At 37.3% G+C, this 26,333-nt stretch overlaps 1 protein-coding gene across 7 annotated transcripts in view; it reads right to left on the bottom strand.

The window, feature by feature from the left end:
- BAZ2B (bromodomain adjacent to zinc finger domain 2B) overlaps positions 1–26,333 on the bottom strand; it is a 452,863-nt gene that overhangs the window by 115,323 nt on the left and 311,207 nt on the right. For all 7 annotated transcript variants that reach the window (XM_066279494.1, XM_066279495.1, XM_066279497.1 and 4 more), the window contains one exon: positions 2,021–2,209. In XM_066279494.1, the coding sequence (XP_066135591.1) occupies positions 2,021–2,209 (189 nt within the window). The remainder of the gene's footprint in view (positions 1–2,020; positions 2,210–26,333) is intronic.

Raw genomic sequence — 26,333 nt, 5'->3', positions numbered from 1 at the left:
CATCGCCCAGTGCACAGAACATAGTAAATGCTCAAAGAACTACTATATATACAATAAATGAGGGACTGAAAAGTTTATGTAGATTAAGTGAATTAAATTTTCTTCTGTACTATAGAAGTATCAACATTATTGAAGTCCAGATGAGTAATTCTTTATACTTGTTAACCATCAATCCAGTGCAGAAGGTATTAAATTTTAATAATGTAATAATTCAGTGGTTTAGAAATGCTCAAAAGGAATACTATAATAAAGCATAATGAAACAAAGTTTAAGATACTAGCAAGTATCTGTATTAATCTCACCTATTTTGATTTTAATTCAGCAATCCTGTATTTTAGCAAATATTTATTGAATGCCCATCCTGCTACACAACCATTCTAGAAACTGAGTGAATTAAATTTCTAGTAGTATTTTTAAAGCAAATGTTAAGATTTAGTTTAAGACTTTAACTTTCTACTCACAGTATCCTTCCCCATATCCCCTCTACTTTACACAAATGAGTTAAAGAACTAATATGTTTCAAAAAACAGTACTTGAAATATACAGTTAACCATCTTTCTATTTTATATCTACATATGTATATAGATATATGGATATATGGATATATAGATATATAGATATAGAAGCACTTGACATCTTATTACCCAATAAAGTGGGCAAAAGAAAATATTAATTATAGTTACCAATTATGTACTATGTGTGCCAAATGCATTTGGCATTAAACATGGTTCATCTCCTTTAATCTTCACAAGAACCCTAAAAGCAGGTACTATTATTTTTGTTATCCTCAGTTTTCAAATGAGAAAACTATGGCTGAGAGGTCAGATTATGTGTTCAAGGTCACACAGCTAAAACACAGAAAGTCAGATTTTAATTTAGGTTCATTTGTACTCAAAATTTGTTAATTAGATTTATGCTCTAATTTTTAAACATCCCTTACTAAAATTTATTAAAGTAAAATTAATCACTGGAAACACTTAAAGTTTAGTCTTTCAGCCCTCGCTGGTTGGCTCAGCAGTACAGCATTGGCCTGGCATGTGGGTGTCCCAGGTTCAATTCCTGGTCAGGGCACACAGAAGAAGCACTCATTGGCTTCTCCACCTCTCCCCCTCTCACTTCTCTCTCTTCTTTTCCATCTCTCCCTTCTCCTCCCCACCTGCAGCCAGGACTCAATTGGAGTGAGTTGGCCCTGGGCACTAAGGATGGCTCCATGGCCTCCACCTCAGGCGCTAAAAAATGGCTCTGGTTGCAACAGAGCAAGGGCCCCAGATGGGCAGAACACTACCCCTTGGTGGGCATGCTGGGTAGATCCCAGTCAGGGAGCATGCAGGAGTCTGTCTCTGCCTCCCCTCTTCTCACTAAATTAAAAAAAAAAAAAGGTTTAGCTTTCAAAATAATATAACAAGACAAATTATAGCATGTTTGTCTTAAGTTAAACTTTAATTGGCATCTTACTGAACTCCTAAATTCTCATAATCTGTAGAATTTGGAATAATTCTGGTCTTCCTGCCATGTATATGGTACAAATCTATAGTTGTTTTGATTAAACATAAAAAAAAATATAAAAATTTGAGAGCCAAGTTTATCTTCCTCACAGAATTCAGAGATTTGAGAACTCAAAACAAAAGAACTGAACTTTTGTTTTCCAGTGTAAGTTATATTTTTAAAAATTAAAGCTCATACCAATTTATCACATGCTAAACTTACAATACACACACCTTTCTGTATATTATACTTCAATAAAAAGCATGAGGAACACTTGGCCTACTTACTTACTTTAGTGCAGATGCCTATTTCTCTAGCTAAACACTTGAATGCCTAATTTCTTGCATTGCCGTCTAGCACACGTAGTGTGGGTTTCTTTGCACAGATAAATTGGATTGAGCAAATTCTTGCACAAGAGTTTTTAATATACCAGGCATTGGACTGTATTTTTTGTTCAATTTAATAAACAAATTACTGCTTGAACATTTTCAAGCTTTCCTCCTTTCCTAGAACACTGTTTGTAACAGATGTTTACCTGGAAAAGATGCTAGTTGGGGATGTGCGGCTAAGGCTGTGGGTGTACCAAGTGTCCCCAAACCACCAAATTCTGAATGCCCTGAGCTGGCTGAATGTAGACCAAAGACTGGGTGGCTGACCACTGGGAAGGCACTCGACACTGTGGACAGGTTAAACGGTTGATCCCCAGCTGCTCTGAATAAATGTCCTGGGAGGGAAAAGAACACACTTAAAGTTGAATTATAAAAACAGATGAGATTTATCTGATTTCAGCATTTATAAATTAGATAAAATGTGTAAACTCTTATCTGTTATTTTACACTTTTTCTTTTGCATATCTACTCTTCAAACCCTAAAGAATAAGATGTTTCTAGAAACATGAAAGTTCTCTAATAAATATAATTTAAATGGTATATAGCCTTATTTACTTTGAATTTGAGAAATTATGTTTTAAGTAAATAGTTTTCACTACAATAGTTTGACCTGCAGAAGTGAGGCAAACTTTGTTATGTTGATACATATACATTAATATATTATCGATTCTTTCACTCATAAAGAAAATAAAAACATCTTATTAACATAAGGTTCAAAACCAATGAGTTAAGTCCAGACTGTCACCAAGTCATTACTCAAATTACCATACAACTAGGCAAAAAGTTTGTAATTTCATGTGCCAGAATTAAGGCTATGTCCTTCATCCAGTACCTTTTAGGTGAGGACAGTTGATACCCAAAAAAAATTATATTCTGGCCTAATAAAGCAATGTATAATACAGTGTAAACATTTAATGAATAAACTTACTAAGATTATTTGTAATACATCCAAGGGTGCTTATCAATATAAAAATCATTTTTTAACTTTGTAACAGAAATATCATATCCAATTCAAATGTGTGACTTTTCAATCTCCATATTATATTCAATTCAAATGTGTGATTTTTCAAGAAAATCTAGTGGTAAGAGTGTCATAATCCCAGGTTGAAGTATTATACAATCAAACACACGACCTGTTTTCCATACTTTGTAGGGATTTGGCAGAAAATATGTTAATACTTGGAAATCTTCCTTAGACTTCCAGGAAATAATTAAGTTTCCCTGGCTTGATATTATGAAAATAATATCAAACCCCATACTACAGGCTATTTTAAGAATTTACTGTGTGAAAGGTATTACATTCTGTGTTAAAATAAGAATAAAGCTTTCTTACTATCTCCTGTTTGTGTCACATGAGGCCCTGCATTTCAAGTAGTTTGAATAAAATTTAATAATATATGTCAAAAATAAGTATACATTTTTATCAATTAGTTATTAAAGATGTCTCCTCTTTGCTTTTTTAATCCCTGAAAACCAAAGGGAAGTAAAAATGTCAGAATGTACCAATAGACTATATTCTTAACTGAAATAACCACTGTATTTTTTATAGTAGTAAGATTTTTATTTATTTATTTTTTCTGAAGCTGGAAACGGGGAGAGACAGTCAGACAGACTCCCGCATGCGCCCGACCGGGATCCACCCGGCACGCCCACCAGGGGGCGATGCTCTGCCCCTCCAGGGCGTCGCTCTACCGCGACCAGAGCCACTCTAGCGCCTGGGGCAGAGGCCAAGGAGCCATCCCCAGCGCCCGGGCCATCTTTGCTCCAATGCAGCCTTGGCTGCGGGAGGGGAAGAGAGAGACAGAGAAGAAGGGGGGGGAGGTGGGGGGGTGGAGAAGCAAACGGGCGCTTCTCCTATGTGCCCTGGCCGGGAATCGAACCCGGGTCCCCCGCATGCCAGGCCGACGCTCTACCGCTGAGCCAACCGGCCAGGGCCGTAGTAAGATTTTTTATGTAGTAAGATTTAAATACCGTAAATTTCATCAAGTCACAAATATGTCTCATATCAGCCTATAAGGTAAAAAGTTATGATCGAGGGTCAAGTTTCCACTATAACAAGGCAATAATCAAATCTCACAGGGAAGATACTCAGAGTGTCTTTATGGTGAAAGCCCACAAAGGAATCATCAGAGGGAGGACAAGGAAAGGACACTAACTTGGGTATGTTTTTTTAAGTCAGCCAGTCTTTGTCTCTGTTCATTTTAAAGCCTAAATTTAGAAAACGTGTGAGTTTGATACTTTTGTATTATCAGAGTTCCTGACTGCATTAGGACTGAAACTGAGCTAAAACAAAACAGGACATTCTACTGGGAAAAAGTTCCTCAGATATCACTACTTTAAGACTAGTGATAGGCCTCAAGAAAGACTGTGTGTATATTTAGCAAATTCTCAAAAATGTAGCTAGTTTCTCTAAAAAAAAAATACAAAAAAAAACAAACCTGTAATGTTAAGAACCAGTCTTTGATTTCAAATATGACTGTATATAAAATCCCTGGTTCTCACCAATCAATTCAACTTTCTGAATCAAGTGTCCTTAATCAAAAGCTTTACATATTGTAAAAACATACTATGGCCCTAACTGGATAGATCAGTTAGTTAGGGTGTTGTCCCAGTACAGCACGGTTATGGTTTGTTCCCTGGTCAGGGTACATACAAGCATCAACCTATGAATGCTTAAATAAGTGGAACAAAAAACTCATAGTTCTCCCTCAAACTCTCTCTCACCCCCTCCCTATCCCTCTAAAATCAATAAGTTAAAAAAAATTGTTTTAAACATATGACAAACAGTTACATTTCCTTCTATATCAGTTTTCTTGATAAGCAGGTTGAACTGAAAATTCTAGTTTGGGAATTTTAGGGTCACTTGTCATATATATTTTACAAAATAATAATTCATAAATTAAAAAATATATATCAGTGACTTAATACAAAAAATTGAAGGGTAAACTCAAAACTACAGAAAATATAGAAATTCATAACTTTGAAATTATAAGGGGTCAGGAACTCATAGAAATACTTCTACAACAGCTAATAAATTGGTAGAAAGCAGCATTCTTAGTTGCATAGTTAAAACAATTTTATTGTGAAAAACTAAATGAGGCCGGAAAGAGTGTTGGCCCAATGTGCAGACTTCCAGGGTTTGATCCCAGGTCAGGGCGCACATGAGAAGCAATCGTATGCTCTCTTCCCTTCCCTCGCCTCCCCCGCTCTCTCTTCCCTTCCTGCAGCCAGTGGTTCTGTAGGTCCAAGCATCACCCTGAGTGCTGGGAATAACTCAGCTGATTCGAGCATGGCCCCAGATGGGGTTGCCAGGTAGGTCCCAGTCGGGGTGCATGCAGAAGTCTGTCTCTCTGTCTCCCCTCATCTCACTTTTAAAAAAAAGGAAGTAAATGAGCTAAACCTTGGAAACTCATAGACAAAAAATATGAACAATACCTAAATTAAGTTGTCACTCTTGCAGCAATAATGAAGAACTGATCATACACAATTTGATTTTTCTAATTCTTTTTTTCTTAAGCTCTAAAAAAGAGTGATATCTAGAAAAAACTGAGTAGAAAATTTTAACAAAATATAAGTATATTCACCATGGATTAAATTTTTATTTTTAAATGAGAGGAGGGGAGATAGACTCCCGCATGTGGCTCAAACGGGATTGACCCGGTACCCCCAATCTGGGGCTGATGCTCTGCCCATCTGGTACTGCTCGCAACCAAGGAGCCATCCTCAGAGCCCAAGGCCAACATGCTTAAATCAATCAAGCCAGGTTGCAGAAGGGAGAGAAAGAGAGAGAGAGAGAGAGAAGAGAGAATAGGGGAGAAGCAGATGGTCACTTCTCCTGTGTGCCTTGACCAGAAATTGAACCCAGGACTTCCACACATCGGGTGGATGCTCTACCACTGAGTCAACTAGCCAGGGCCTCAAATTTTTAAAAAAGTATATCCTCTTGCCTGACCAGGTGGTAGCACGGTGGATAGAGCATCAGACTAGGATGTGGAGGACCCAGGTTTGAAACTCGACGTCACTGGCTTGAGCAATGGGCTCACCAGCTTGAGTGAGGGGTTGCTGGCTTGAGTGTGGGATTATAGACATGACTCCATGGTCTCTGGTTTGAGACCAAAGGTCGCTAGCTTGAAGTCCAAGGTCACTGGCTTGAGCCCAAGGTCGCTGGCTTGAGCAAGGGGTCACTTGCTCTGCTGGAACCCCCCAGTCAAGGCACATATGCGAAAGTAATCACCGAACAACTAAGGAGCTGCGACGAATAATTAATGCTTCTCATTTCTCTCCCTTCCTGTCTGTCTGTCCCTATCTGTCCCTCTCTCTGACTCTGTCTCTGTCACACACAAAAAAGTATATTCTTGTATACAGAATTACATCTATGACTGACACCATTACAAAGAGGCTATATCATTTTGTTATTCTTCTCTTAGAAAATTCATGGTTAAAATAATTGAAGCATAGAAAGCACCCCGGTGACAACAGAAGGGCTCATTCCTTGTTGGGGAGAATACTTTGTATTTAGTAAAGAAGACAAAGAACACATAATAAATACATATGTGGTACCATGCATTATCAAAAATACACATTAGAAATTTTCTCTGCTATGTATGGATAAAGTTGTACCACACAAGGGAAATAATTTCATAATACATCTCATAATTTTTACTATATTTTGCCTTTATAGCAAGAATTTATATTCAGAGATACAAAAATAACTTTTATTACAAGGCTCTGAAATACTACATAAAATTTTAGTATTGTTTTTCTACCACCTTTTAAAAAACAGAGATACTAAGTCCATGTAAAAATCTCCCAGAATTATTTATTCAACAAGTTCAGTAATTCAGATATTTTCTCAATATACCTATTAAACATCAGGTGCTATGTTTAGTATTGACATACAAAGATGAATAAGATATAATCCTTGACCTCAAGAAACTCATGGTTTCATAATAATTTAAATAGTATAAGTATTTTTTACACCACAATGTATAAAACAAGTTAGTTAATATTTCAATATTATAAACTGGTACTGTCATATACAAGACTTAGTAATAGATCCCAAATACCCAAAGGAGTGTCTCATGCATAATAGGGATACAATAAAATCTGATGAATGAGTCAGCTCACTACTCACTAAGAGCAGAAGAAGCATATCCCTGGGACTGATTCCAAAGGCCTTCAAACTGAACAGGAAGTTGCCTTGAATTTTCATGTAAATTTGCAAAGATGTTTCCTAGTTTCCTTTTGCCTTACGTCACCCCACCCCCAGGTACTGACTTAAATTTTTTTTTCCCATTTGGCCCTTTATTCTTCCTTGATTTCATTTAGATCACATTTTGAATTTGATCACACAAAATTACCACGTCCAATATCTTAAGTTTCACTCTCAACACAATTTCCACATTTCCATTTCCTTCTTTGTCTACATGACATCTGCTCTCTCCCAATCTTCTACCACTCTCCTGACCCCACCTCTCCTTCCCTCTCAATCCTATCAGCCCATTTCTCCTGTGTTAACCTTGAAAGAAACGTCCTAGACCTGTAGGTTGACTTCCTTTCCACTTCTCAGAGTCTTTCATGTTTCTGCCAAGTCTCAAACCTCCTTTCCATTTAGTCTGTAAAGTTACTAAAGTTTTCCTAAATCACTAGATCTCACTCATCTTTACTCTTCTCATTCTTGACCCCTGTATATAACTCTGGCATTGCTGATTGCCCCTTCCTTATTAAAACCCATGCTCACCCTTAAGCTTCAGGTCATGGAACTGTCTTGATCCTCTTCTTAACTATATTATATATCTACCTTTTGATATTACTGCTGTCTGCTTTATTGGATTTGTTCTCTTTTCTGCATGTAAGCATTTCTAAAGATTTGTCCAGCCATCTCTTTTTTTCTCTTCATGCTTTCTTCCTCAGTTATTTCATGTGCTTTCACTGTTGTAACTAACACTTTTATGATGAGAATTAATTCTAAATTATACGTTTTGCTCCTTGACGGCAAACAATGAACTTCATTCATCTCTGTATTCCTAATATCTGGTATAATCTAAAATACAATAAGTACTTAACAAATGTTTTCTACTATTGAATTTGGTCACATAACTGCTTCTACTTCAGACTGTCCTCATGTTTATATAACATGCTTGTTGACTTCTTTTGCCTTTTATGATCCTATATATCCTTTCTTAATTATCTAAAAATATATATTGCCCAAGAAGTATTCCTGAATTTCCAGACTGTATGTTTTGGGCTTCCGCTGCACATTCATGACTGCTCACAATGTCTCTTATCATACCATTACTAGGGTACAAGGTTATGGTGGAAAGAGCCATTTCTTAATCATTTCTACTCTCTAAAACACACTGCATAAAGCACACTGTTATTAGTGGCAGCGACATTTCCTAATACTGCTTGGACAGCGAACTCTGAAATGGTAGTTTGCAATTCTTTGCTTCTCTCTTCTTTTAAAAGAAGAGAGACTCCTGGTTATTCTAGCCAGGAGTCATTATTTAAATGATTAAAAATACATCTCACACTTTTTTACTCCTATTATAAAAGGCACTCACAATGTTTCTAAAAGTTCTTTGTGTGATCTGCAGCTGATTTAATGACATTCACGTTGTGGCTTTCATATTCTTATACAATAGGGGGTGCTGCTTAGATAATATCCTTGATTCTTTTGCCAAGAAAATGTCCTTAGCCTTCTTCCACTATCTTGAAATTCCAAGCTACTATTCAGAAAGTGATTTTTGACCATAGATGGGTGATAGCTCAGTTACTACTATAACTACATTTAAAACAAAGCATATTCTATAGTATTAATAAAAGAGCAGAATAAATATGTTCTTACATGAAACCAAATATGACACAAGTCAAACTGCCTTTATTAATCTTACAACTACAAAATAAATTTGGATATTAAAACACTTTACTTTTGGAGAAGTAACTTATTTCTACATTATGATACTAATATTAAAGATGCTCCCAAACAAACACCTGTTATAATTAAAACTCTTTTTCTTTCTGTGGGAAATATTTTATTTTGCAAATAACACACTCTTTTCCCCCCTATTATTTTTAGGGGATTCAGAATTCAAACATTATTTGATAGCATCATTGATAACATTTTCAGGTCTATTATATTATATATCTTTTTAATAGTCCCAATAACACTAAAGTTTGTCTTGCCTTAATTATTAGATGATAAGGGATATATTTGAATTCTTATAATTTTCTCATATCATCTGTTTACTATTCTGATTGAAGGGAGATTAAATGTTGCCTATATGCTGTACAGTTACCACACTGATGATAACAGGAGCTACATATATTTTTTCTGAAGCAAATTTAATCACATAGAAGACTGTGTGTATTACTCCATTTTGGCTATGTGCTCTTGGCACAGAATCAAGATATGAACAAGAAAATTAAGCAGAATTTGAAGTAAACTAGAGTTTCATTATTTTGGATGAACATCTTATCAGTTAAAACAGATAAGACCTTTACCCTCAGGAATCTTCTAGTCTTCTAAAAACATAAAATAAATAATAATATTAATAAATGATTACAAATACCTGCAGTAAAGTAAATTGAAGAACATAATGATGATCAGGAATATGTGATTTAGATTTGGGCAAGTAGCTAAGACTTTGCTGAGGAAATAATACAGTGGTACCTTGAGATATGAACAGACCAACATATCTCTCTCTTTCCCTCCCGCAGCCAAGGCTCCACTGGAGCAAAGTTGGCCCAGGCACTGAGGATGGCTCCATAGCCTCTGTCTCAGGCGCTAGAATGGCTCTGGTTGCAACAGAGTAACACCCCAGATGGGCAGAGCATCGCTCCCTGGTGGGCATGCTGGGTGGATCCCAGTCAGGCGCATGCAGGAGTCTGTCTGACTGCCTCCCCATTTCCAACTTCAGAAAATACATACATACATACATAAATAAATAAATAAATAAATAAAAATATGTGCTAATGCCTTGAACTTAAACTATAAGTGAACAAAATCTCTTATCAATCAGGAAAAGTCTAGATAGCAACTTTTTAAAAAATTATATGGATTAAGAATGCTAAAGCATCTTTATTTTCAAGATTTTATTTATTGAATTCTTAGAGAGAGGATAGAGAGAAAGAAAGGTGTAGCTCATATGTGCTTTGACCTGGCAAGCCTGGGGTTTTGAACCAGCCTTTAAGGTCGATGCTGTATCCATTGCCTCACCACAAGTCAGGTTAGAGCAGCTAAACTTTTAAAAAAACAGAAAATCAACAAAGAAATTGTGGCCTAAATGAAACAGGAGAGTAGATGGATTTGACTGATATCTTCACAGCCTTTCACCCCAAAGCAGTGGAATATACATTCTTTTCAAATGCACATAAACATTTTCTAGGATAAACCACAAAACAAGTCTCAATAAATTTTAAAAGATTAAATCATAGCAAGCATTATCTATGACTATAATTATATGAAACTAGAAATCAATCACAAGAAAAAATATTCACAAAGACATGGAGGCTAACTAACATGTTACCAAACAATAAATGGGTTATCAATGAGATCAAGAAAGAAAGCAAAAGATATCTTGAAACACATGTAAATGAGAACAGAACATCCCAAAATCTATGGTCACAGCAAGCAGTCTTAGGAGGACAATTTATAGCCTTACAGGCCTCCCTCAAGAAACAAACAAACAAACAAAAATCTCTAACAAAAGATTAAATTTTACAATTGTAAAAAGAACAAAAATCAAAGCCCAAAGGACGCAGAAGAGATAAAATAATAAAGATCAGAGCAGAAATAAGCAGATTGTCTTAAAAAAAAAAGCAATAGATTAACGAAACCAAGAGCTATTCCTTGAAAAGATAACAAGATAGACAAACCTTTAAGCAAATTCATCAGGAAAAAAAGAAAGACGACCCAAATAAATAAAAACAAATTAAATGAAAGAAATAACAACTGATACCAAAGAAATACAAAGGATTGCAAGAAAATACTATCAACACTATATGCCAATAAATTGGACAATCTGGACAAATTGGATCAATTCCTAAAAACATACAATCTTAAAAAACTGAATCAGGCAGAACTAGGAACATCTTATAATTAGTGAAAATGAAACAGTAATAAAAAACTTCTCAACAAACAAAAGTCCTGGACCAGATGGCTTCTCAGGTGAATTCTGCCAAACATACAAAGGAGAACTAACACCTATCCTTTACAAACTTTTCCAAAAAATTCAAAAGGAAAGACTCCCAAGCTCCTTCTATGAGGCCAGCACTATTCTAATTCCAAATCAGAAAAAGACAGTACAAAGAAAGAAAATTATAGGTCAATATCCCAGACGAACATAGATACTAAATCCTCAATGAAATGTTAGCAAACCAAATCCAGTAACACATTAAAAAGATCATACACCATGATCAAGTGGGATTTATTCCAGGGATGCAAGGTTGGTACAATATCCACAAATGTGATATACCACATAAACCAATGGTTTTCAACTCTTTTATACTTGGCAACTAGTGAAAACAGAATTATTTTGGGGAGTACTAATGCAGAGGCTGCTCTGAGCATAAGCAAATTCAGCTAAGAACATTAGATCTATAATCTTTATATAACAGCAGGGTGGTTAATTCTTTTGCAGACCAACACAAAATTTCTGGCAGACTGATCTACAAACTGACAGTTGAAAAACACTGACATAAAGAAAATAAAGGCAAAAAAAAAAAAGCATGACTATACCAACAGAAACAGAAAAAAGCATTTGATTAAAAAAATAGCATGCATTTATGATAAAAGCTCTCAGTAAACTGGGAAGAGAGGGAATATACCTCAATGTAATAAAGGCAATATATGATAAACCAAGAGCTGTTCTGCCAACATCATACTCAATAGGCAAAAACTACAAGTGTTTCCCCTAAGATCTGGAACAGGACAGGGATGTCCACTTTCACTACTACTATTAAAAATAGTACTGGAAATCCTGGCTACAGCAGCCAAATAAGAAGAAGAAATAAAATATATCCAAATTGGAAATAAGTAAAGGTGGCATTATTTTCAGATGACTGTTTATAGATACCCAAACGTATTTCACCAAAAACTATTAGACTGATAAATGAACTCAGTGAAGTAACAGGATACAAAATAAATATCAAGAGGTTAGTTGCATTTTTATACACCAATAATGAACTTTCAGGAAAGGAAACTAAGAAAACAATTTCATTCACAATTATTTCAAAAAAAATAAAATACCAAGGAGTAAATATTACCAAAAATGTAAAAGACTTGTACAGAGAAAATTATAACACACTGAAGAAGGAAACTAAAGAATATAGCAATAAGTGGAAGCATACACTGTGTTCATGGGTAGAAAGAATTAATATCATTAGAATGTCTATACTATCCAAAGCAATCTATAGATTTAATGCAATTCCTATCAAGATACCAATAGTGTATTTCACAGAACTAGAGAAAATATTCCAAAAATCTATACAGAACCACAAAAGACCCTGAATAACCTCAGCAATCTTGAGAAAGAAGAAGACAGTTGAAGCAAAGCCTCAGTACTCAAAACAGCATGGTACTACCCTGGCCAGATAGAGCACCATCCCAAGTGCAGAGGCTGCTGGTTAGATTCCCAGTCAGGGCACATACAGGAACAGTTTTATGTTTCTGTCTATCTTGCTCCCATCCTCTCTCGCAAAAATCAATAAATAAAAATTTTTAAAAAGAACAGCATGGTGCTTGCACAAAAGGACATAATCGATCAATGGAACAGAATAAAGATCCCAGAAATAAACCCATGCTTATATAGTCAATTACTATTTGAAAATGGGGCAAAACATACAATAGGGTAAAGATAGTATTTTCAATAAATGGTGTTAGGAAAACTGGACAGATACATGCAGAAAAATAATATTGGACCACCTTCTTACACCATACACAAGAATCATCTCAAATGAAATAAAGATTTAAATGTTAGACTTGAAACCATAAAAGTTCTAGAAAAAAATAGCAGATAAAACTGGACATTTCTCAAGTAATATTTTCTGATATATCACCTTGAGCAAGGGAAACAAAAGAAAAAACAGACAAATGGGACTACATCAATCTGAAAAGTTTTTGCACAGCTAAGGAAACCATCAAAAAATGGAAAGACAACCCACTGAATGGGAAAACATATTTGCAGAAATATGCAATAAGGGATTAATATCCAAAATTTACAAGGAATTTGTAAAACTCAACACCAGATAAATAAGCAATCCAATTAAGAAATGGGCTAAGAACCTGAATAGACACTTATTCAAAGAAGATACACAGATGGCCAGCCAACAGACACAAGAAAAGATACTCAGTGTCACCAATCATGAGAAATGCAAATTAAAACCACAATGAGATATCACTTTACACCTGTAAGAATGGCTATCAATGAATCAACAAGTAACAAATTTTGGCAAGGCTGTGAAGAAAAGGGAACCCTTGTGAAATGTTGGTGAGAATGCAGATTGGTGCAGCCACTGTGGAAAGCAGTATGGGGTTATCTCAAAAAATTTAAAATGGAACTGCCTTATGACCCAGCGATTCATTCTGGGACTATATCCAAAAAAACCCAAACACTAATTTGAAAAATATATGCACCCCTGTGGTCACTGAAGTATTATTTATAATAGCCAAGCTTTGGTAGCAGCTCAAGTGCCCATTAGTAGGTAAGTGAATGAAAAAGCTCTGTCACATTTACACAATGGAATGCTACTCACTTGTAAAGAAAAAAATCCTATCCTTTATAACAGCATAGATGGACTTGGAGACAATCCATGCTAAGTGAAATAAGCCAGTCAGAGGAAGACTGGTACTCTATGATTTCAAAATCTTAAGAACAGGCCTATTTCATTCTCTTAATGATTTGGGATAGACTGTAAATTTAATTCCTGGTTATCTTTTAAACAAGAAGTCTAATAACTTTGGACTTATAAGATTTTACTTATTCACTGTGTCTTCAGTAAGTTCAACTGATCTTTTAAGCTTTCTTACACTATGGATTATAATGTTCTTCCCCAACTAAAATTTGCATAGTCATTTGGTCTTACCAGAGCAAAGCAGAACCTAGAAAACTTATCAGAATTCATTTAGTATCTAATTTTTAAGTCCTACTGCTGCAAGTTCAACTTTCCTTCCGTTCCTTTCTTCAATAATTCTTTCTTCCCTGGCCAGTTGGCTCAGCGGTAGAGCGTCAGCCTAGCGTGCGGAGGACCGGGGTTCGATTCCCGACCAGGGCACACAGGAGAAGCGCCCATTTGCTTCTCCACCCCTCCTCCGCGCTTTCCTCTCTGTCTCTCTCTTCCCCTCCCGCAGCCAAGGCTCCATTGGAGCAAAGATGGCCCGGGGCGCTGGGGATGGCTCTGTGGCCTCTGCCTCAGGCACTAGAGTGGCTCTGGTCGCAACATGGCGACGCCCAGGATGGGCAGAGCATCGCCCCCTGGTGGGCAGAGCGTCGCCCCTGGTGGGTGTGCCGGGTGGATCCCGGTCGGGCGCATGCGGGAGTCTGTCTGACTGTCTCTCCCTGTTTCCAGCTTCAGAAAAATTAATAATAATAATAATAATAATAATTCTTTCTTTTCTTTTTTTTTTTTTTTGTATTTTTCTGAAGCTAGAAACGGGGAGAGACAGTCAGACTCCCATATGCGCCCGACCGGGATCCACCCGGCGCGCCCACCAGGGGGCGATGCTCTGCCCACCAGGGGGCGATGCTCTGCCCACCAGGGGCATCGCTCTGTCCCCGACCAGAGCCTCTAGCGCCTGGGGCAGAGGCCAAGGAGCCATCCCCAGCGCCCAGGCCTTCTTTGCTCCAATGGAGCCTCGGCTGGCTGCGGGGAGGGGAAGAGAGAGACAGAGAGGACCGAGAGGGGGAGGGGTGGAGAAGCAGATGGGTGCTTCTCCTGTGTGCCCTGGCCGGGAATTGAACCCAGGACCCCTGCACGCCAGGTGACGCTCTACCACTGAGCCAACCAGCCAGGGCCAATAATTCTTTCTTGAGCATATATTTTTGTGTCAGGCACGTACTGGAGACATAATGATAAAAGAAAACATATGGTTTCTGCCCTTTAAATGTAGATGAATAGACAAAAACAAAACACCACCAAGCGCATAATTATAAATTGTAAAGAGTACTATAAATGAAATTATTAGGTGCAAAAACAGGTAATAGTGAAACAGTTACCTAGACTAGGCATGGCAAACATTCGGCCCGCGGGCTGAATCTGGCCCGTGTAATGAGTTTATGCGGCCCGCGATTAAATGTTTAATATTCTCCGCTACTTTAAAATCTCAGCTACTCAGAAGCGGAAGCATCTTTGATTATTGAAAATCGATAGTGATACGCGGAAAAGAATTTTATGTGTGACTAATCTAGGGTTAACTTCCAATAATTGGTCAAATGGATTCGCGATACTTCTTTATTTCTTAAAAAAATTCCATTATAAAGATTTCAACTTTTGTATTTGTCTGTACTCGATATGAACTGTTTGACGTTTAGCTGCGATATAAAATCCACATTCTTTTAGGTGTTTGCCAGTGCGCACCAAGGCCAAACAATTCGTTATTTTTATTTTATTTTTTTGCTTTTCATTTTTCTGAAGCTGGAAACAGGGAGAGACAGTCAGACAGACTCCCGCATGCGCCCAACCGGGATCTACCCGGCACGCCCACCAGGGGCCACGCTCTGCCCACCAGGGGGCGATGCTCTGCCCATCCTGGGCGTCGCCATGTTGCGACCAGAGCCACTCTAGCGCCTGGGGCAGAGGCCAAGGAGCCATCCCCAACGCCCGGGCCATCCTTGCTCCAATGGAGCCTTGGCTGCGGGAGGGGAAGAGAGAGACAGAGAGGAAAGTGCGGCGGAGGGGTGAAGCAAATGGGCGCTTCTCCTGTGTGCCCTGGCCGGGAATCGAACCCGGGTCCTCCGCATGCTAGGCCGACGCTCTACCGCTGAGCCAACCGGCCAGGACCCAATTCGTTATTTTTGTGGTCAAGTGTGCTGAATCAAGTGGCATTGGAGCATAGACAATAACTGCAGTTGATAACTGAAAACGTGTCCAGGCTGTTTGTAAAATGAAATAATTGTTTTATTTGTGATATAACCCCTTCAAGCTCATTCTATTAATTATTGTTTCAATTGATTGTGATACAGTTTGGATATTTATACAGTATGTAATTATATTTTTATTAAAATATTGTATATTAAAATTTCTTTCACTCACACTTATTCATAAACAAATTACATAATAAAATTTTGTTTAGTTAAATGAATCATTTTTGTATTTAACATTTTTTAATTTTAATATTTCGTATGGCCCATGACAAAAGTTTTCTTTCTAATCTGGCCCGAGGGCAAAACCTGTTGGCCAGGTCTGGTCTAGACACTATGAACAAAGGCGATGTCTCTAATTACTGTAATGTCTTGGACATTTAATCTGAGACAAAGCATAAGAAAGAATCAGCCTTAGGAAGATCTTGCAGAGGGAAAGCATGTTTGAGATCCTTAGTTGGAAAAGAATGTTTGTATCTAGGAAGTAAAAGGTCTGGGAGGCTCAACAACCACAGAGCAGAGTGAGGATAGTACCAGATAAATCCGAAGTAGTCAGCAATTAGATTATGCAGGGTGTATCAGGTTGAAAAGCACAAAACACTCAACTCAAAATTAGTAAAATGGTAAATGTATTGGCTCACATAAAGTAAAAGCTTTTGGAAAAGACTGATTTAAAGTTTAACAGGACCAAACTTCTCTTTCTTTTCTTGCATCTACAGCCTCAGATAGGCCCTTGCTACCCGGTTGGTGGGACTGAAAGGTAACCTTCCTCACCAGTTCAAATAAGTCTGATTTGTATCATGTTCCCATCTCTTAGCCAATCACTATTGTCTGGGAAATACAATGCTTGGGTTGGCTAGACTGGGTCGCATACCACCCCTACAGTCCTAGATGAAATTTTTTTTAAAAGACAGTTGTTTTGGGGGACATCTTCAGATAATGGTGGACCAGTAGGGAAGTGGTTTTAGGAAGCACCACATAGGATAATGATACAAACTTGATTTAAAACAACAAGAAAACTAAAGAAAAAATAAGGCATCCAAACATAGAGAAAAGCCAGGGGAGAATTTAATCTGGAAAAATGGTAACACGAATGAGTAAAAAGTGTGACTTTGTGGTGTATTGGTCTGATTATGCTGCCTGAAGCTCACAGCTATAACCAGAGAAGGGGGGGGAGGGAGGGAGAGGAAGAACAGGCTTATCAACTAAAGGTGCCAGAGGTCAGACTCCAGGACTGAGAAAACATCAGAAAATTTAAAGGGTAAATCATGGCAGTGAGCACATCACAGAAAGAATGAGACCCAAATTCAGAGGTTAAACTACCCAAATGGCTAGAAGGATACTGTGCACGGATGGGGAAGGACTCCAGGGGCGTGGCAAAATAACTAGCAGAGAACACAGAGAAATCTACTCTTGAAAGACAGGGCTACATACAAACAGAAGATCTGTTGAGCTTGATGGATTTGTTAACTGAATGTACTCCTTCACCATGATTGGCTTAGACAGCAGAATCCATGAAGTGTCAGAGTGCAGAGTACAAGCTGGCAGAGCAGCTGGAAATTACAGGGTAGTCTCAGAAGCAAGGAAACCTCAGAGAGAGAGAGAGAGAGAGAGAGAGAGAGAGAGAGAGACACTCATTCTGCCTAAGTTCTTGGCGAACCCAACAATTTTCACAGGTATAAAGTAGACCCACAGGAGGCCAGCCTAAAAACGCAGCAGTGAGAAGCCAAACAAAACAAAACAAAACAAAAACAGAGCCCAGATGATCATCAGTATGTTTCGACCACAATATAACTAAATGCACATCAGTAAAAAAATTTAAATGCTAAATTACTGACTTCTATACAACCCATCACTCAAAGAATTCATAAAGAAAATAAAAGTCATATTTATTAGAATAATAAAAACATAAAAATTTGTGGAATATAGCCATAGCAGTACTTAAAAGGAAAATTTATAGCATTAAATGGAGATATGAGACAAAGAGAAAGGTCTTAAGTAAATGATCTAAGCACTCCTAAGAAACTAGGAAAAAAGAAAAGGAAATCACACACACAGGAAAACCGAAAGAAATCATAAAGGGCCAATATCAATGAAATAGAAAATTAAGAAAAATCAATGAAACCAAAAGCTAGTTTGTTCAAAAGATCAGTAAAACTGATAAATCTCTAGTCACAAAAAAAGAGAAAAGGTGTGAATTGTTAATATTAACAATAAAAGAGGTCCTGGCTGGATAGTCCCATTGGTTACAGCATTGGCCCAAAGCACAGATTGCCAGTTTGATCCCCAGTCATTGATGTTCCCCTTTCTCTCTCTCTCTCTCTCTCTCTCTCTCTTTCTCCCTTCTTCTCTGGTTAAAATCAATAAATAAAAATTAAAAATAAAAAAGTGAAAGAGAAGATATCACTATAAATCTTACAGACACTCAAAGGATAAGGAACCATTTGTAACAACTTTATGCCCATATATTCAGTGACATAGATAAATGGATAAATTCCTTAAAAGATATCAACTACCAAGGCTAACTGAAACAGAAAAAGATAACCTTAATAGTTTTATATTTATAAAGATGAACTCATGGTTCAATATCCCCCAACAATAACAATTAAAAAAACACCTTCCAAGCCGAGATGACTTCACTGGTGGAATCGCCAGAACATTTAGAGAAGAAATAATGCCAATTCAATATAAACTTTTTCAAAAAAATGTTTTCAAGAATGAGGGAGTGACCAAATATATCAATTCTGCCAAGAGGTTCAATGAGATGAGGACAGAAGTGACTTTGGTGTGGAAATACACATGTAAAACAAGAAAAAGGAAATAGTATGTGCAGCTATATCTCTTAAGAAATTGGGCTATAACACAAGGCAGAAAACAGGGTAATAGCCAGTAGAGCATTTGGGCTGCAAAGAGGTTTTTGGATGAAAGATACTAAGAAGAGGCCTTTATACTGATGGATATGATCCAGTAAATGGAGAGTTAGTGATTCTGTGCAGAAGAAATAAAGTCATTGAGAAGTCTTTTATGATCTTTAAAAAGGAAACAAAAAATACTTGCTATTGTGTGTTACAATTAAGAGCTATATTATTTTTAGTTAAGCATTTATTCTATTTGGTTTAAATTCTATTACTACATAGAATGGTTATCAAAGGATATTTATAGTAAGTATACATGAGCTATTAGATGCACTACTGTTTTCTGAAAAGAACTGCTGAAATTGGAATAAAGCTCATATATATGTTTCAGAAGTTTATTACAATACACAGGTAGGGTGGTGTGCCATCACTAGATGGGCAAATATGTACATAATTGGATCACTTAACATTTGTTCCAACTTCCTTTTAGTGTACCTTCCTGTGATACAGAAGCTGGGTAGTTAAAAACTATATTTATCATTCTTTCTTGCAGCCAAGATTCTGCATATAATTTAGATTCTGCCAATCAGATGTATTTGGGAAGAATTAAAAACTAAGTAAAGCTGGCAGACTGGCAGCACATGAAGTGTCCTTTTTGCTGGTGCAGATCTAGCAGGCAGCACAGAACCCCTGGCCACCAGTTCTGTGAGGGCTCCTGCCCACTGGGTCACAGCTGAAGTGCTATGAGCCATGCAGCAGCAGTTGGAACAGTGGTAGCCTGATAGGTAGTTTCCCTAAGCAGGCCAATTTAACAGTAATGCCCTGAAATCACTGATGGGGGTCGGGGGACAGCTGCTCAATAATTTATAAATACCTAATTCTCTGTATTAAGTCATTTTCTGCTTAAAACAGCTTTACTGGTTTATGTTATTTCCAGCTGAACTGACTGATATATCAACAAGCAACTCCAAGTGGTGACAGCTACCAAACCAAAAGGATAACTCATTCTATCACAACTAGCCTGATACCTAATGACTAGATACTTTTCAAAGTAATACTTTGAAAATGAGAGGTAAGTGAAAGCTTACAAATGATATGCATAGCCTGACCAGTGGTGGTGCAGTGGATTGAGTGTTGGACCAGGACGCTGAAGGCCCTGATTCAAATCACTGAGGTTGCTGGCTTGAGTGCAGGGTCGAAGGCGAGAGTACAGAATCATTGACATGATCCCAAGGTCTCTAGCTAAAACATAAAAGTCACTGGCTAGAAGCCCAAACGTTGCTGGCTTGAGAAAAGGATCACAGGCTCAGCTTGAGCCCCCTGGGTCAAGGCACATTTGAGAAGCAGCAATCAATGAACAAATAAAGTGAGGCAACTATGAGACTATGAGTCGATGTTTCTCATCTCTCTCCTCTCTGTTTCTCTCCCTTAAAAATAAAACACATCACCTTGGAGGTAAAGGAGAATTTCTTAAACAAAGCAAAGAGCATTATCATTAATTTAAAAATTGATAAACCTGCCTAACCAGGTGGTGGCACAGTAGATAGAGCATTGGCCTGTAGCATTGGCCTGGAACACTGAAGATCCAGGTTTGAAGCCCCGAGGTCGCCAGATTGAGCACAGGCTTATCCGGCTTGAGTGGGGTCGCTGGCTTGAGCATAGGCTCATAGACATGACCTTATGGTCGCTGGCTTGAGCCCAAAGGTCGCTGGCTTGAGCAAGGAGTCACTCTGCTCTGCTCTAGCCCCCCGGTCAAGACACATGTGAGAAAGCAATCAGTGAACAACTAAGATGCTGCAACAAAGAATTGATGCTTCTCATCTCTCTCCCTTCCTGTCTGTCTGTCCCTATCTGTCCCTCTCTCTGACTCTCTCTCTGTCTCTGTCAAAAAAAAAAAAAAAAAATCAACCAATGAATACATAAATAAGTAGAACAAATCAGTTTTTCTCTCTCTCTCATCAATCAAAAAAAGAAGAAGAAAAACATACATCCCAATAGATATATGCACCAAAGCCCTAAATAATCACTTCAAAAAAGGGGAAATCCAAAAGGCTAAAAACTTATAAAAAGGCACCTTAATGAAACACTACTTCATATTCATCATTGATAAAAATCAAAAAGCCTGATGATAACAAGTGTTAGCATGAATGACAGGCATCAAAAATTCTCATAAAATAGGTGCTAGAAAAATAAAATGGTGCTACTCATAAAGTTGAAGATATCTTCAGAAAAGTATGCTTATATGTATTAGGATCCTTATCATGATGGTCACAATATTGTTTGTACCTGGCAAAGGTTGGAAACAACTCAAATATCCATCAACAATAGCATGGATATAAAAAAGGAGGCATATTCCATTCAAATGCAATACACAAAAAGATAAATGAGCGTTTCACCCTTTTTTTTTTAATTTTTAAAAAAAAATTTTTTTATTTATTCATTTTAGAGAGGAGAGGGAGAGACAGAGAGAGAGAGAGAGAGGAGAGACAGAGAGAGATGAGGGGAGGAGCTGGAAGCATCAACTCCCACATGTGCCCTGACCAGGCAAGCCCAGGGTTTCGAACCGGCAACCTCAGCATTTCCAAGTGGACGCTTTATCCACTGCGCCACCACAGGTCAGGCCGTTTCACCCTTTTAAAACTTTTTTTGTCCTCCATATTTCTCATTACATCACTCCTCACCCAGCTTCCCAAGTCACGTCAGGGCTTCAATCTTCCTCCCAATATCGCCTTACCCCAAGGCTCAGTCTTTATATCCCATAAGAATCTACTCCCTAAATATTTCTGGAACCTTGTTTCTTTCTTCACCTCCAATAGCTCCTTCATTTGTGCCCTCATCATTTCTCACCCAGATAAATATAACTACCTCCCTAAAAGGTCTTCTTTGTATCTAATCCCACCTCTACTGCAAATTGGTGCACTGCATGGTTTTAGAGCTGTCAATTTCAAAGCAGTGTGATCATATAAAATCTTTCCTCTTAGATGACATACAAATAAATATAGTGCTTACAATTTACTAGGCACCTACTATATGCCAGGCATTATCTCACTTATCCCTATAATCCTACAAAATGAGTGTTGTTATATCTGTTTTATGGATCAGGCAACAGAAGCTCAGAAAGGTGTAATTTACACCAAATCACATAGCTAATTAGTTAACAAACCAAGACTCAATTTCAGGACTTTACAATTGAAAAGTCCTTGCTCTTAATCAGCACATTATTCTGCCTAAATTTATAAACATAGCATATGAAAGTACAGATAATATAACCTTAGACCTAGGTTGACCTCCTGTCCTCTGTCCCTGCGTTTTATTAACCATGGCAGATATTATCTATCCATTCTCTCCTTTTTCCTTATTAATCACTTCTATTTTGTTCAGGACGGCAATATGTTCACCTAAGAAACTATTTTTCCTGGCCTCCCTTGAGATTACTATTTGCACAGTTCTGACAAAAGAGATGTAAGTGAAAAATTCTAAATGGTGTTTCTGGGAAAGCCCTTTAGAAGGGGTCAAAGTAGCCTGACCTGTGGTGGCGCAGTGGATAAAGTGTCAACTTGGAATGCTGAGGTCACCAGTGGGAAACCCTGGGCTTGCCGGTCAAGGAACATACATCAAGCGACCAACAGAAAACTAAAGTGAAGCAACTATATATAAGTTGATACCCCTTGTTCCCTCGCTTCTCTCTGTGTAAAATCATTAACTAAAATTAGAAGTTCAGGTATGTGATGGCATAACACACCCAGCACGGCCTATGTGTGAGCTGGGGTGTTTATTTGCAGTGTTTTCCTATTCAGAGTTAAACATTATCATAACCAAAACATACCCTGAATTGTGGCCATACTGATCAACTAATTTCCTCAACACACCATGAATAGGCATACTTGTGTAGAGGCAAGTGGCCTGCAGTTGGTTATAAGCTATGTATCTATTGATAAATAAGTCTCTTCAATTTTAAAAAGGAAAACAGGCATACTGTAGCTTTAACTAGAGAAGTTTTAAATAGTTTGCCTGTTTTATATATTCAGTACTTTTAAAAGCTTTTGTTTAAAGGGATCTACATAAAAAAATATATATAAAAGAATGAAAATCACTGGTCCCTGGCACAGCTTAACTGTAACTGAAATTTCCCAAATTCTATATGTGTATTAGGTCAAATGACCACAAATCTCAAACAAATCCATTGTATGTACCGGTAGCTTAATTATGAAACTATGCTTAAATACTCCTCTCTCAGCTTTCACTCACACCAGTATGTGCAGCAGTCTGAAGAGCGGTGAAACTGGCAAGTGGGACACTGGGCATCACTTGGCCTTTCACACAAAGGTCCTAGTAGCATATTCTCTGCCCCACGCAGGGCCAGGAAAACAAGTTTGCTTTTTTTCTGAGAAACAGATACACTTACCAACACTCGTATGTGAGCCAGATATGCTATTATGTTTTCCTTTCAGTCTTCACAGGTAGTTTGTTAAGTTCTTTTTCCAATATTGGTGGCTTTTTTAGCTAACACCTTTATAGAGCCTATCTTTCAATATTTTAGTTAATCATTCTTTTTACTATGTCAATATATTTATTGAAAGCTATCCCAAGTTATTTTTTAGAGGTAGGCATGTTATTTTTTAATCATACCTTAAAGAGTAAAGAAATACAGTATTTCTTATATTCTGTTAAGACCAACAAAACACATATATGCAGATGACCTCAGATTAATTAATCTTTATTGCAGTGTTATTTTCTATTTAAGTTACTATAAGAAAAATGGTGTTTTGTGAAAGGCTCCAAGGCTCCTGCATGTTATTGCTGACTATGCCAAGAATGCAAGGCCTTGACCACTCTTTAACCAAACCATTTCTCAGGACTGCATTTGTAGTGGTCAAGATGGCAGGATGAGGTAACCTCTCCTTCCAGACAAAGGGTTGGTTTTCATTTACAATCTAAGCAGTGGACTACCCAAGCTCAGTATTCTTAAACTGTGACACACTCCCACTGCACGTATGAGATCCCACTGCTCTGCGTGCCCCCAAAAGAGGCAACAAAACATATGCTCCCTGAAGTTAGATTTCTTACATCTTATATACCTTTACAGCTTTAGCTTTCATGTGACAAATGCCTAATTTCTATGACTTCTTTGTTTGCAGGCCTACATGACTTTTGTGTCTTAGGGAGGGGAAGGAGAAAGGAGGCCGAAGGGTCTATCCTTAATAATCCCATCACTCATTCTTCTTGCTGGAGCTGCAAGTTTTTTTCAAGGAACTGATAACAAGCAAGGTCCACACCTGTGGTTTGTTATTTTTCAAACTTTTCTGTCTGCCTTTGTCCCTCAGTCAAGAACACTGAGATCACAGGCTGGAAAGTAAGACCCCACACATTACAGGCCCCTCTCTCCTCTGCATTCTTCTGGTTTCTCCTCCTTCACTATGATTCTATTTTAAAGTGGAGAGAATTATCAGATAATGAATAGGCCAAAAATATTATATCAAAGAAGACAGGAAAATGTAATAAATTGAGTTATACAAGACAACTGAGCATTCTCATAAATAAAATATGTGCTGGAAGTTAATACTAGTTTTTACCTTAAACATAAACCACAACACTATGGAAGTAAAAAACTAAACCTCATTTTTGTAGGGAGTGAAAAACCTCGTGATGTAGGTATTCAAAGTGTGTGTTGTTAATAAGCGACATATATCTGAACAAATATAGAAATAGACTATATATTTCAATATAAGTAGCAACATAAAAACTCTACAACCTTTTAAACTGACAAATAAATGATAAAAACTTATTCCTTTCTAGACAAGGAAATTTCTGATGTTACTCAGCAACTTGGCAAACTCCACCCTTCTGTAATTCCCAATTATCACTAACAAAAAACTAGTACCCTAAAATGACTAATCAGAATCACAGGCAACTCAAGGGTCACTTTTCTAGAAAGCTAAGTGAGAAACAGGAGACAGCAAAGTATCCAGGAAACTCAAGGTTCTGTATTCAAATACAACACTGGAACATTCTACATAAAAAGGGAAGTGTCAGCCTCCCTGGACCATTCTACATAAAAAAGTATATATATTAAAGAGTAATTCAGAAGAATAGTTATAAAAAGGAGAAAAGAAAAATCATAAAAGTATGACTATACAATCATTTAGACAAAGTAACTTCAGGTAAAATGCCAATCATGGCATTTGAACGCAGCATATCATCAAAGCATTCATCATTTATATATAGCTATCATTTTATGTATAAGGAAAGTATGGATGGAGCTGTCAAATGTTAACTTAACCAACACTGTACAATGTGCAGAAGAACAAGGATTCATCTATTTTTAATGTAATGATATTTTAGTTATTTTGTAATCACTAAGAAAACTTGAGAAAAATTATTCTGATAAAACAATGACAAAATCATGTCCTTCTTCTTATTTCATTAACTTAAAAAAATAAAAATAATTAAACATATATATTTGGCAAGTTCCTAGAGAATTTTGTTTGCAAACATTCTATATTTACGCATTTCACTTACCCAAAAATACAAATCTAATTTTGAAAAAGTGAAATACGATTAGGTCTACTGCTGATAAACATATGCAATAATCCATATTAAAAAATATTTAAGATTATGGCCCTGGACAGGTGGCTCAGGGGATAGAGCATTGGCCTGGCGTATGGACATCCCAGGTTTGATTCCTGATCAGGCCACACAGGAGAAGTGACTATCTACTTCTTTCCCCCTCCTTCTGCTCCTTTTCTTCCTCTTCCCCTCCTACAGCCAGTGGTTCAGGAGTATTGGCCCCAGGCACGAGGATAGCTCATGGAAGCATCAGCCTCAGGCACTAAAAATAGCTCGGTTGATTGGAGCATTGACCCAAGACAAGGGTTGCTGGGGGGATCCTGGTCTAGGTGCATAGGTGGGAGTCTGTTTCACAATCTCCCCTCCTCTCACTTAAAAAAAAATTAAGATTAAAAAACATTCTATTGATAAAGGAATGAATTAAACAAGTTCAGGTGCTATTTAAAATAATTTTTTAAAAGATGTATTCTACCAAACCTGCATTTGGGCAAGAAGTGATTTTAAGTGGTCATTAAAAATGCCTCCTATAAAATTAATAAAAGTTAAGGGTATTTTCATTTCTGAAATAAAGCTCTTTTTTTTAGCAATATAAACTTTGTTTATGTTGTATAAGAACACTTGTCATGCTCTAAACTTTTAGAATATTTTTCATCAAGTATATGAAAAATAAATAAATGATTCACCTCAGTATACACCTGTGAATTAAGATAGTTATAGGTGGAGTTTAGTAAAGGTCATTTCAAATACTGGAAATAAATTTAGGGCAAAGGGTTCATAGCATTGGCACCTTCTCTTATCACCAGGACTGCTTTGTATTTCTTCACTCCCTCATGGGACCACTGCTTTTTTTAAAATTGATGTTAGTGAGAGAAAGGAATGGAGAGAGATGGGAACATTGATCTGTTTCTATATGTGCCTGACCAGGAAGGAACAGAACCCACAACCTCTGTGCTTTGGTA

Source organism: Saccopteryx bilineata, chromosome 5, assembly GCF_036850765.1.
Source record: "Saccopteryx bilineata isolate mSacBil1 chromosome 5, mSacBil1_pri_phased_curated, whole genome shotgun sequence".
Lineage (NCBI taxonomy): Eukaryota > Metazoa > Chordata > Mammalia > Chiroptera > Emballonuridae > Saccopteryx > Saccopteryx bilineata.
Note: the sequence above shows the minus strand (reverse complement) of the source record. Positions and strands in the feature narration are given on the sequence as shown.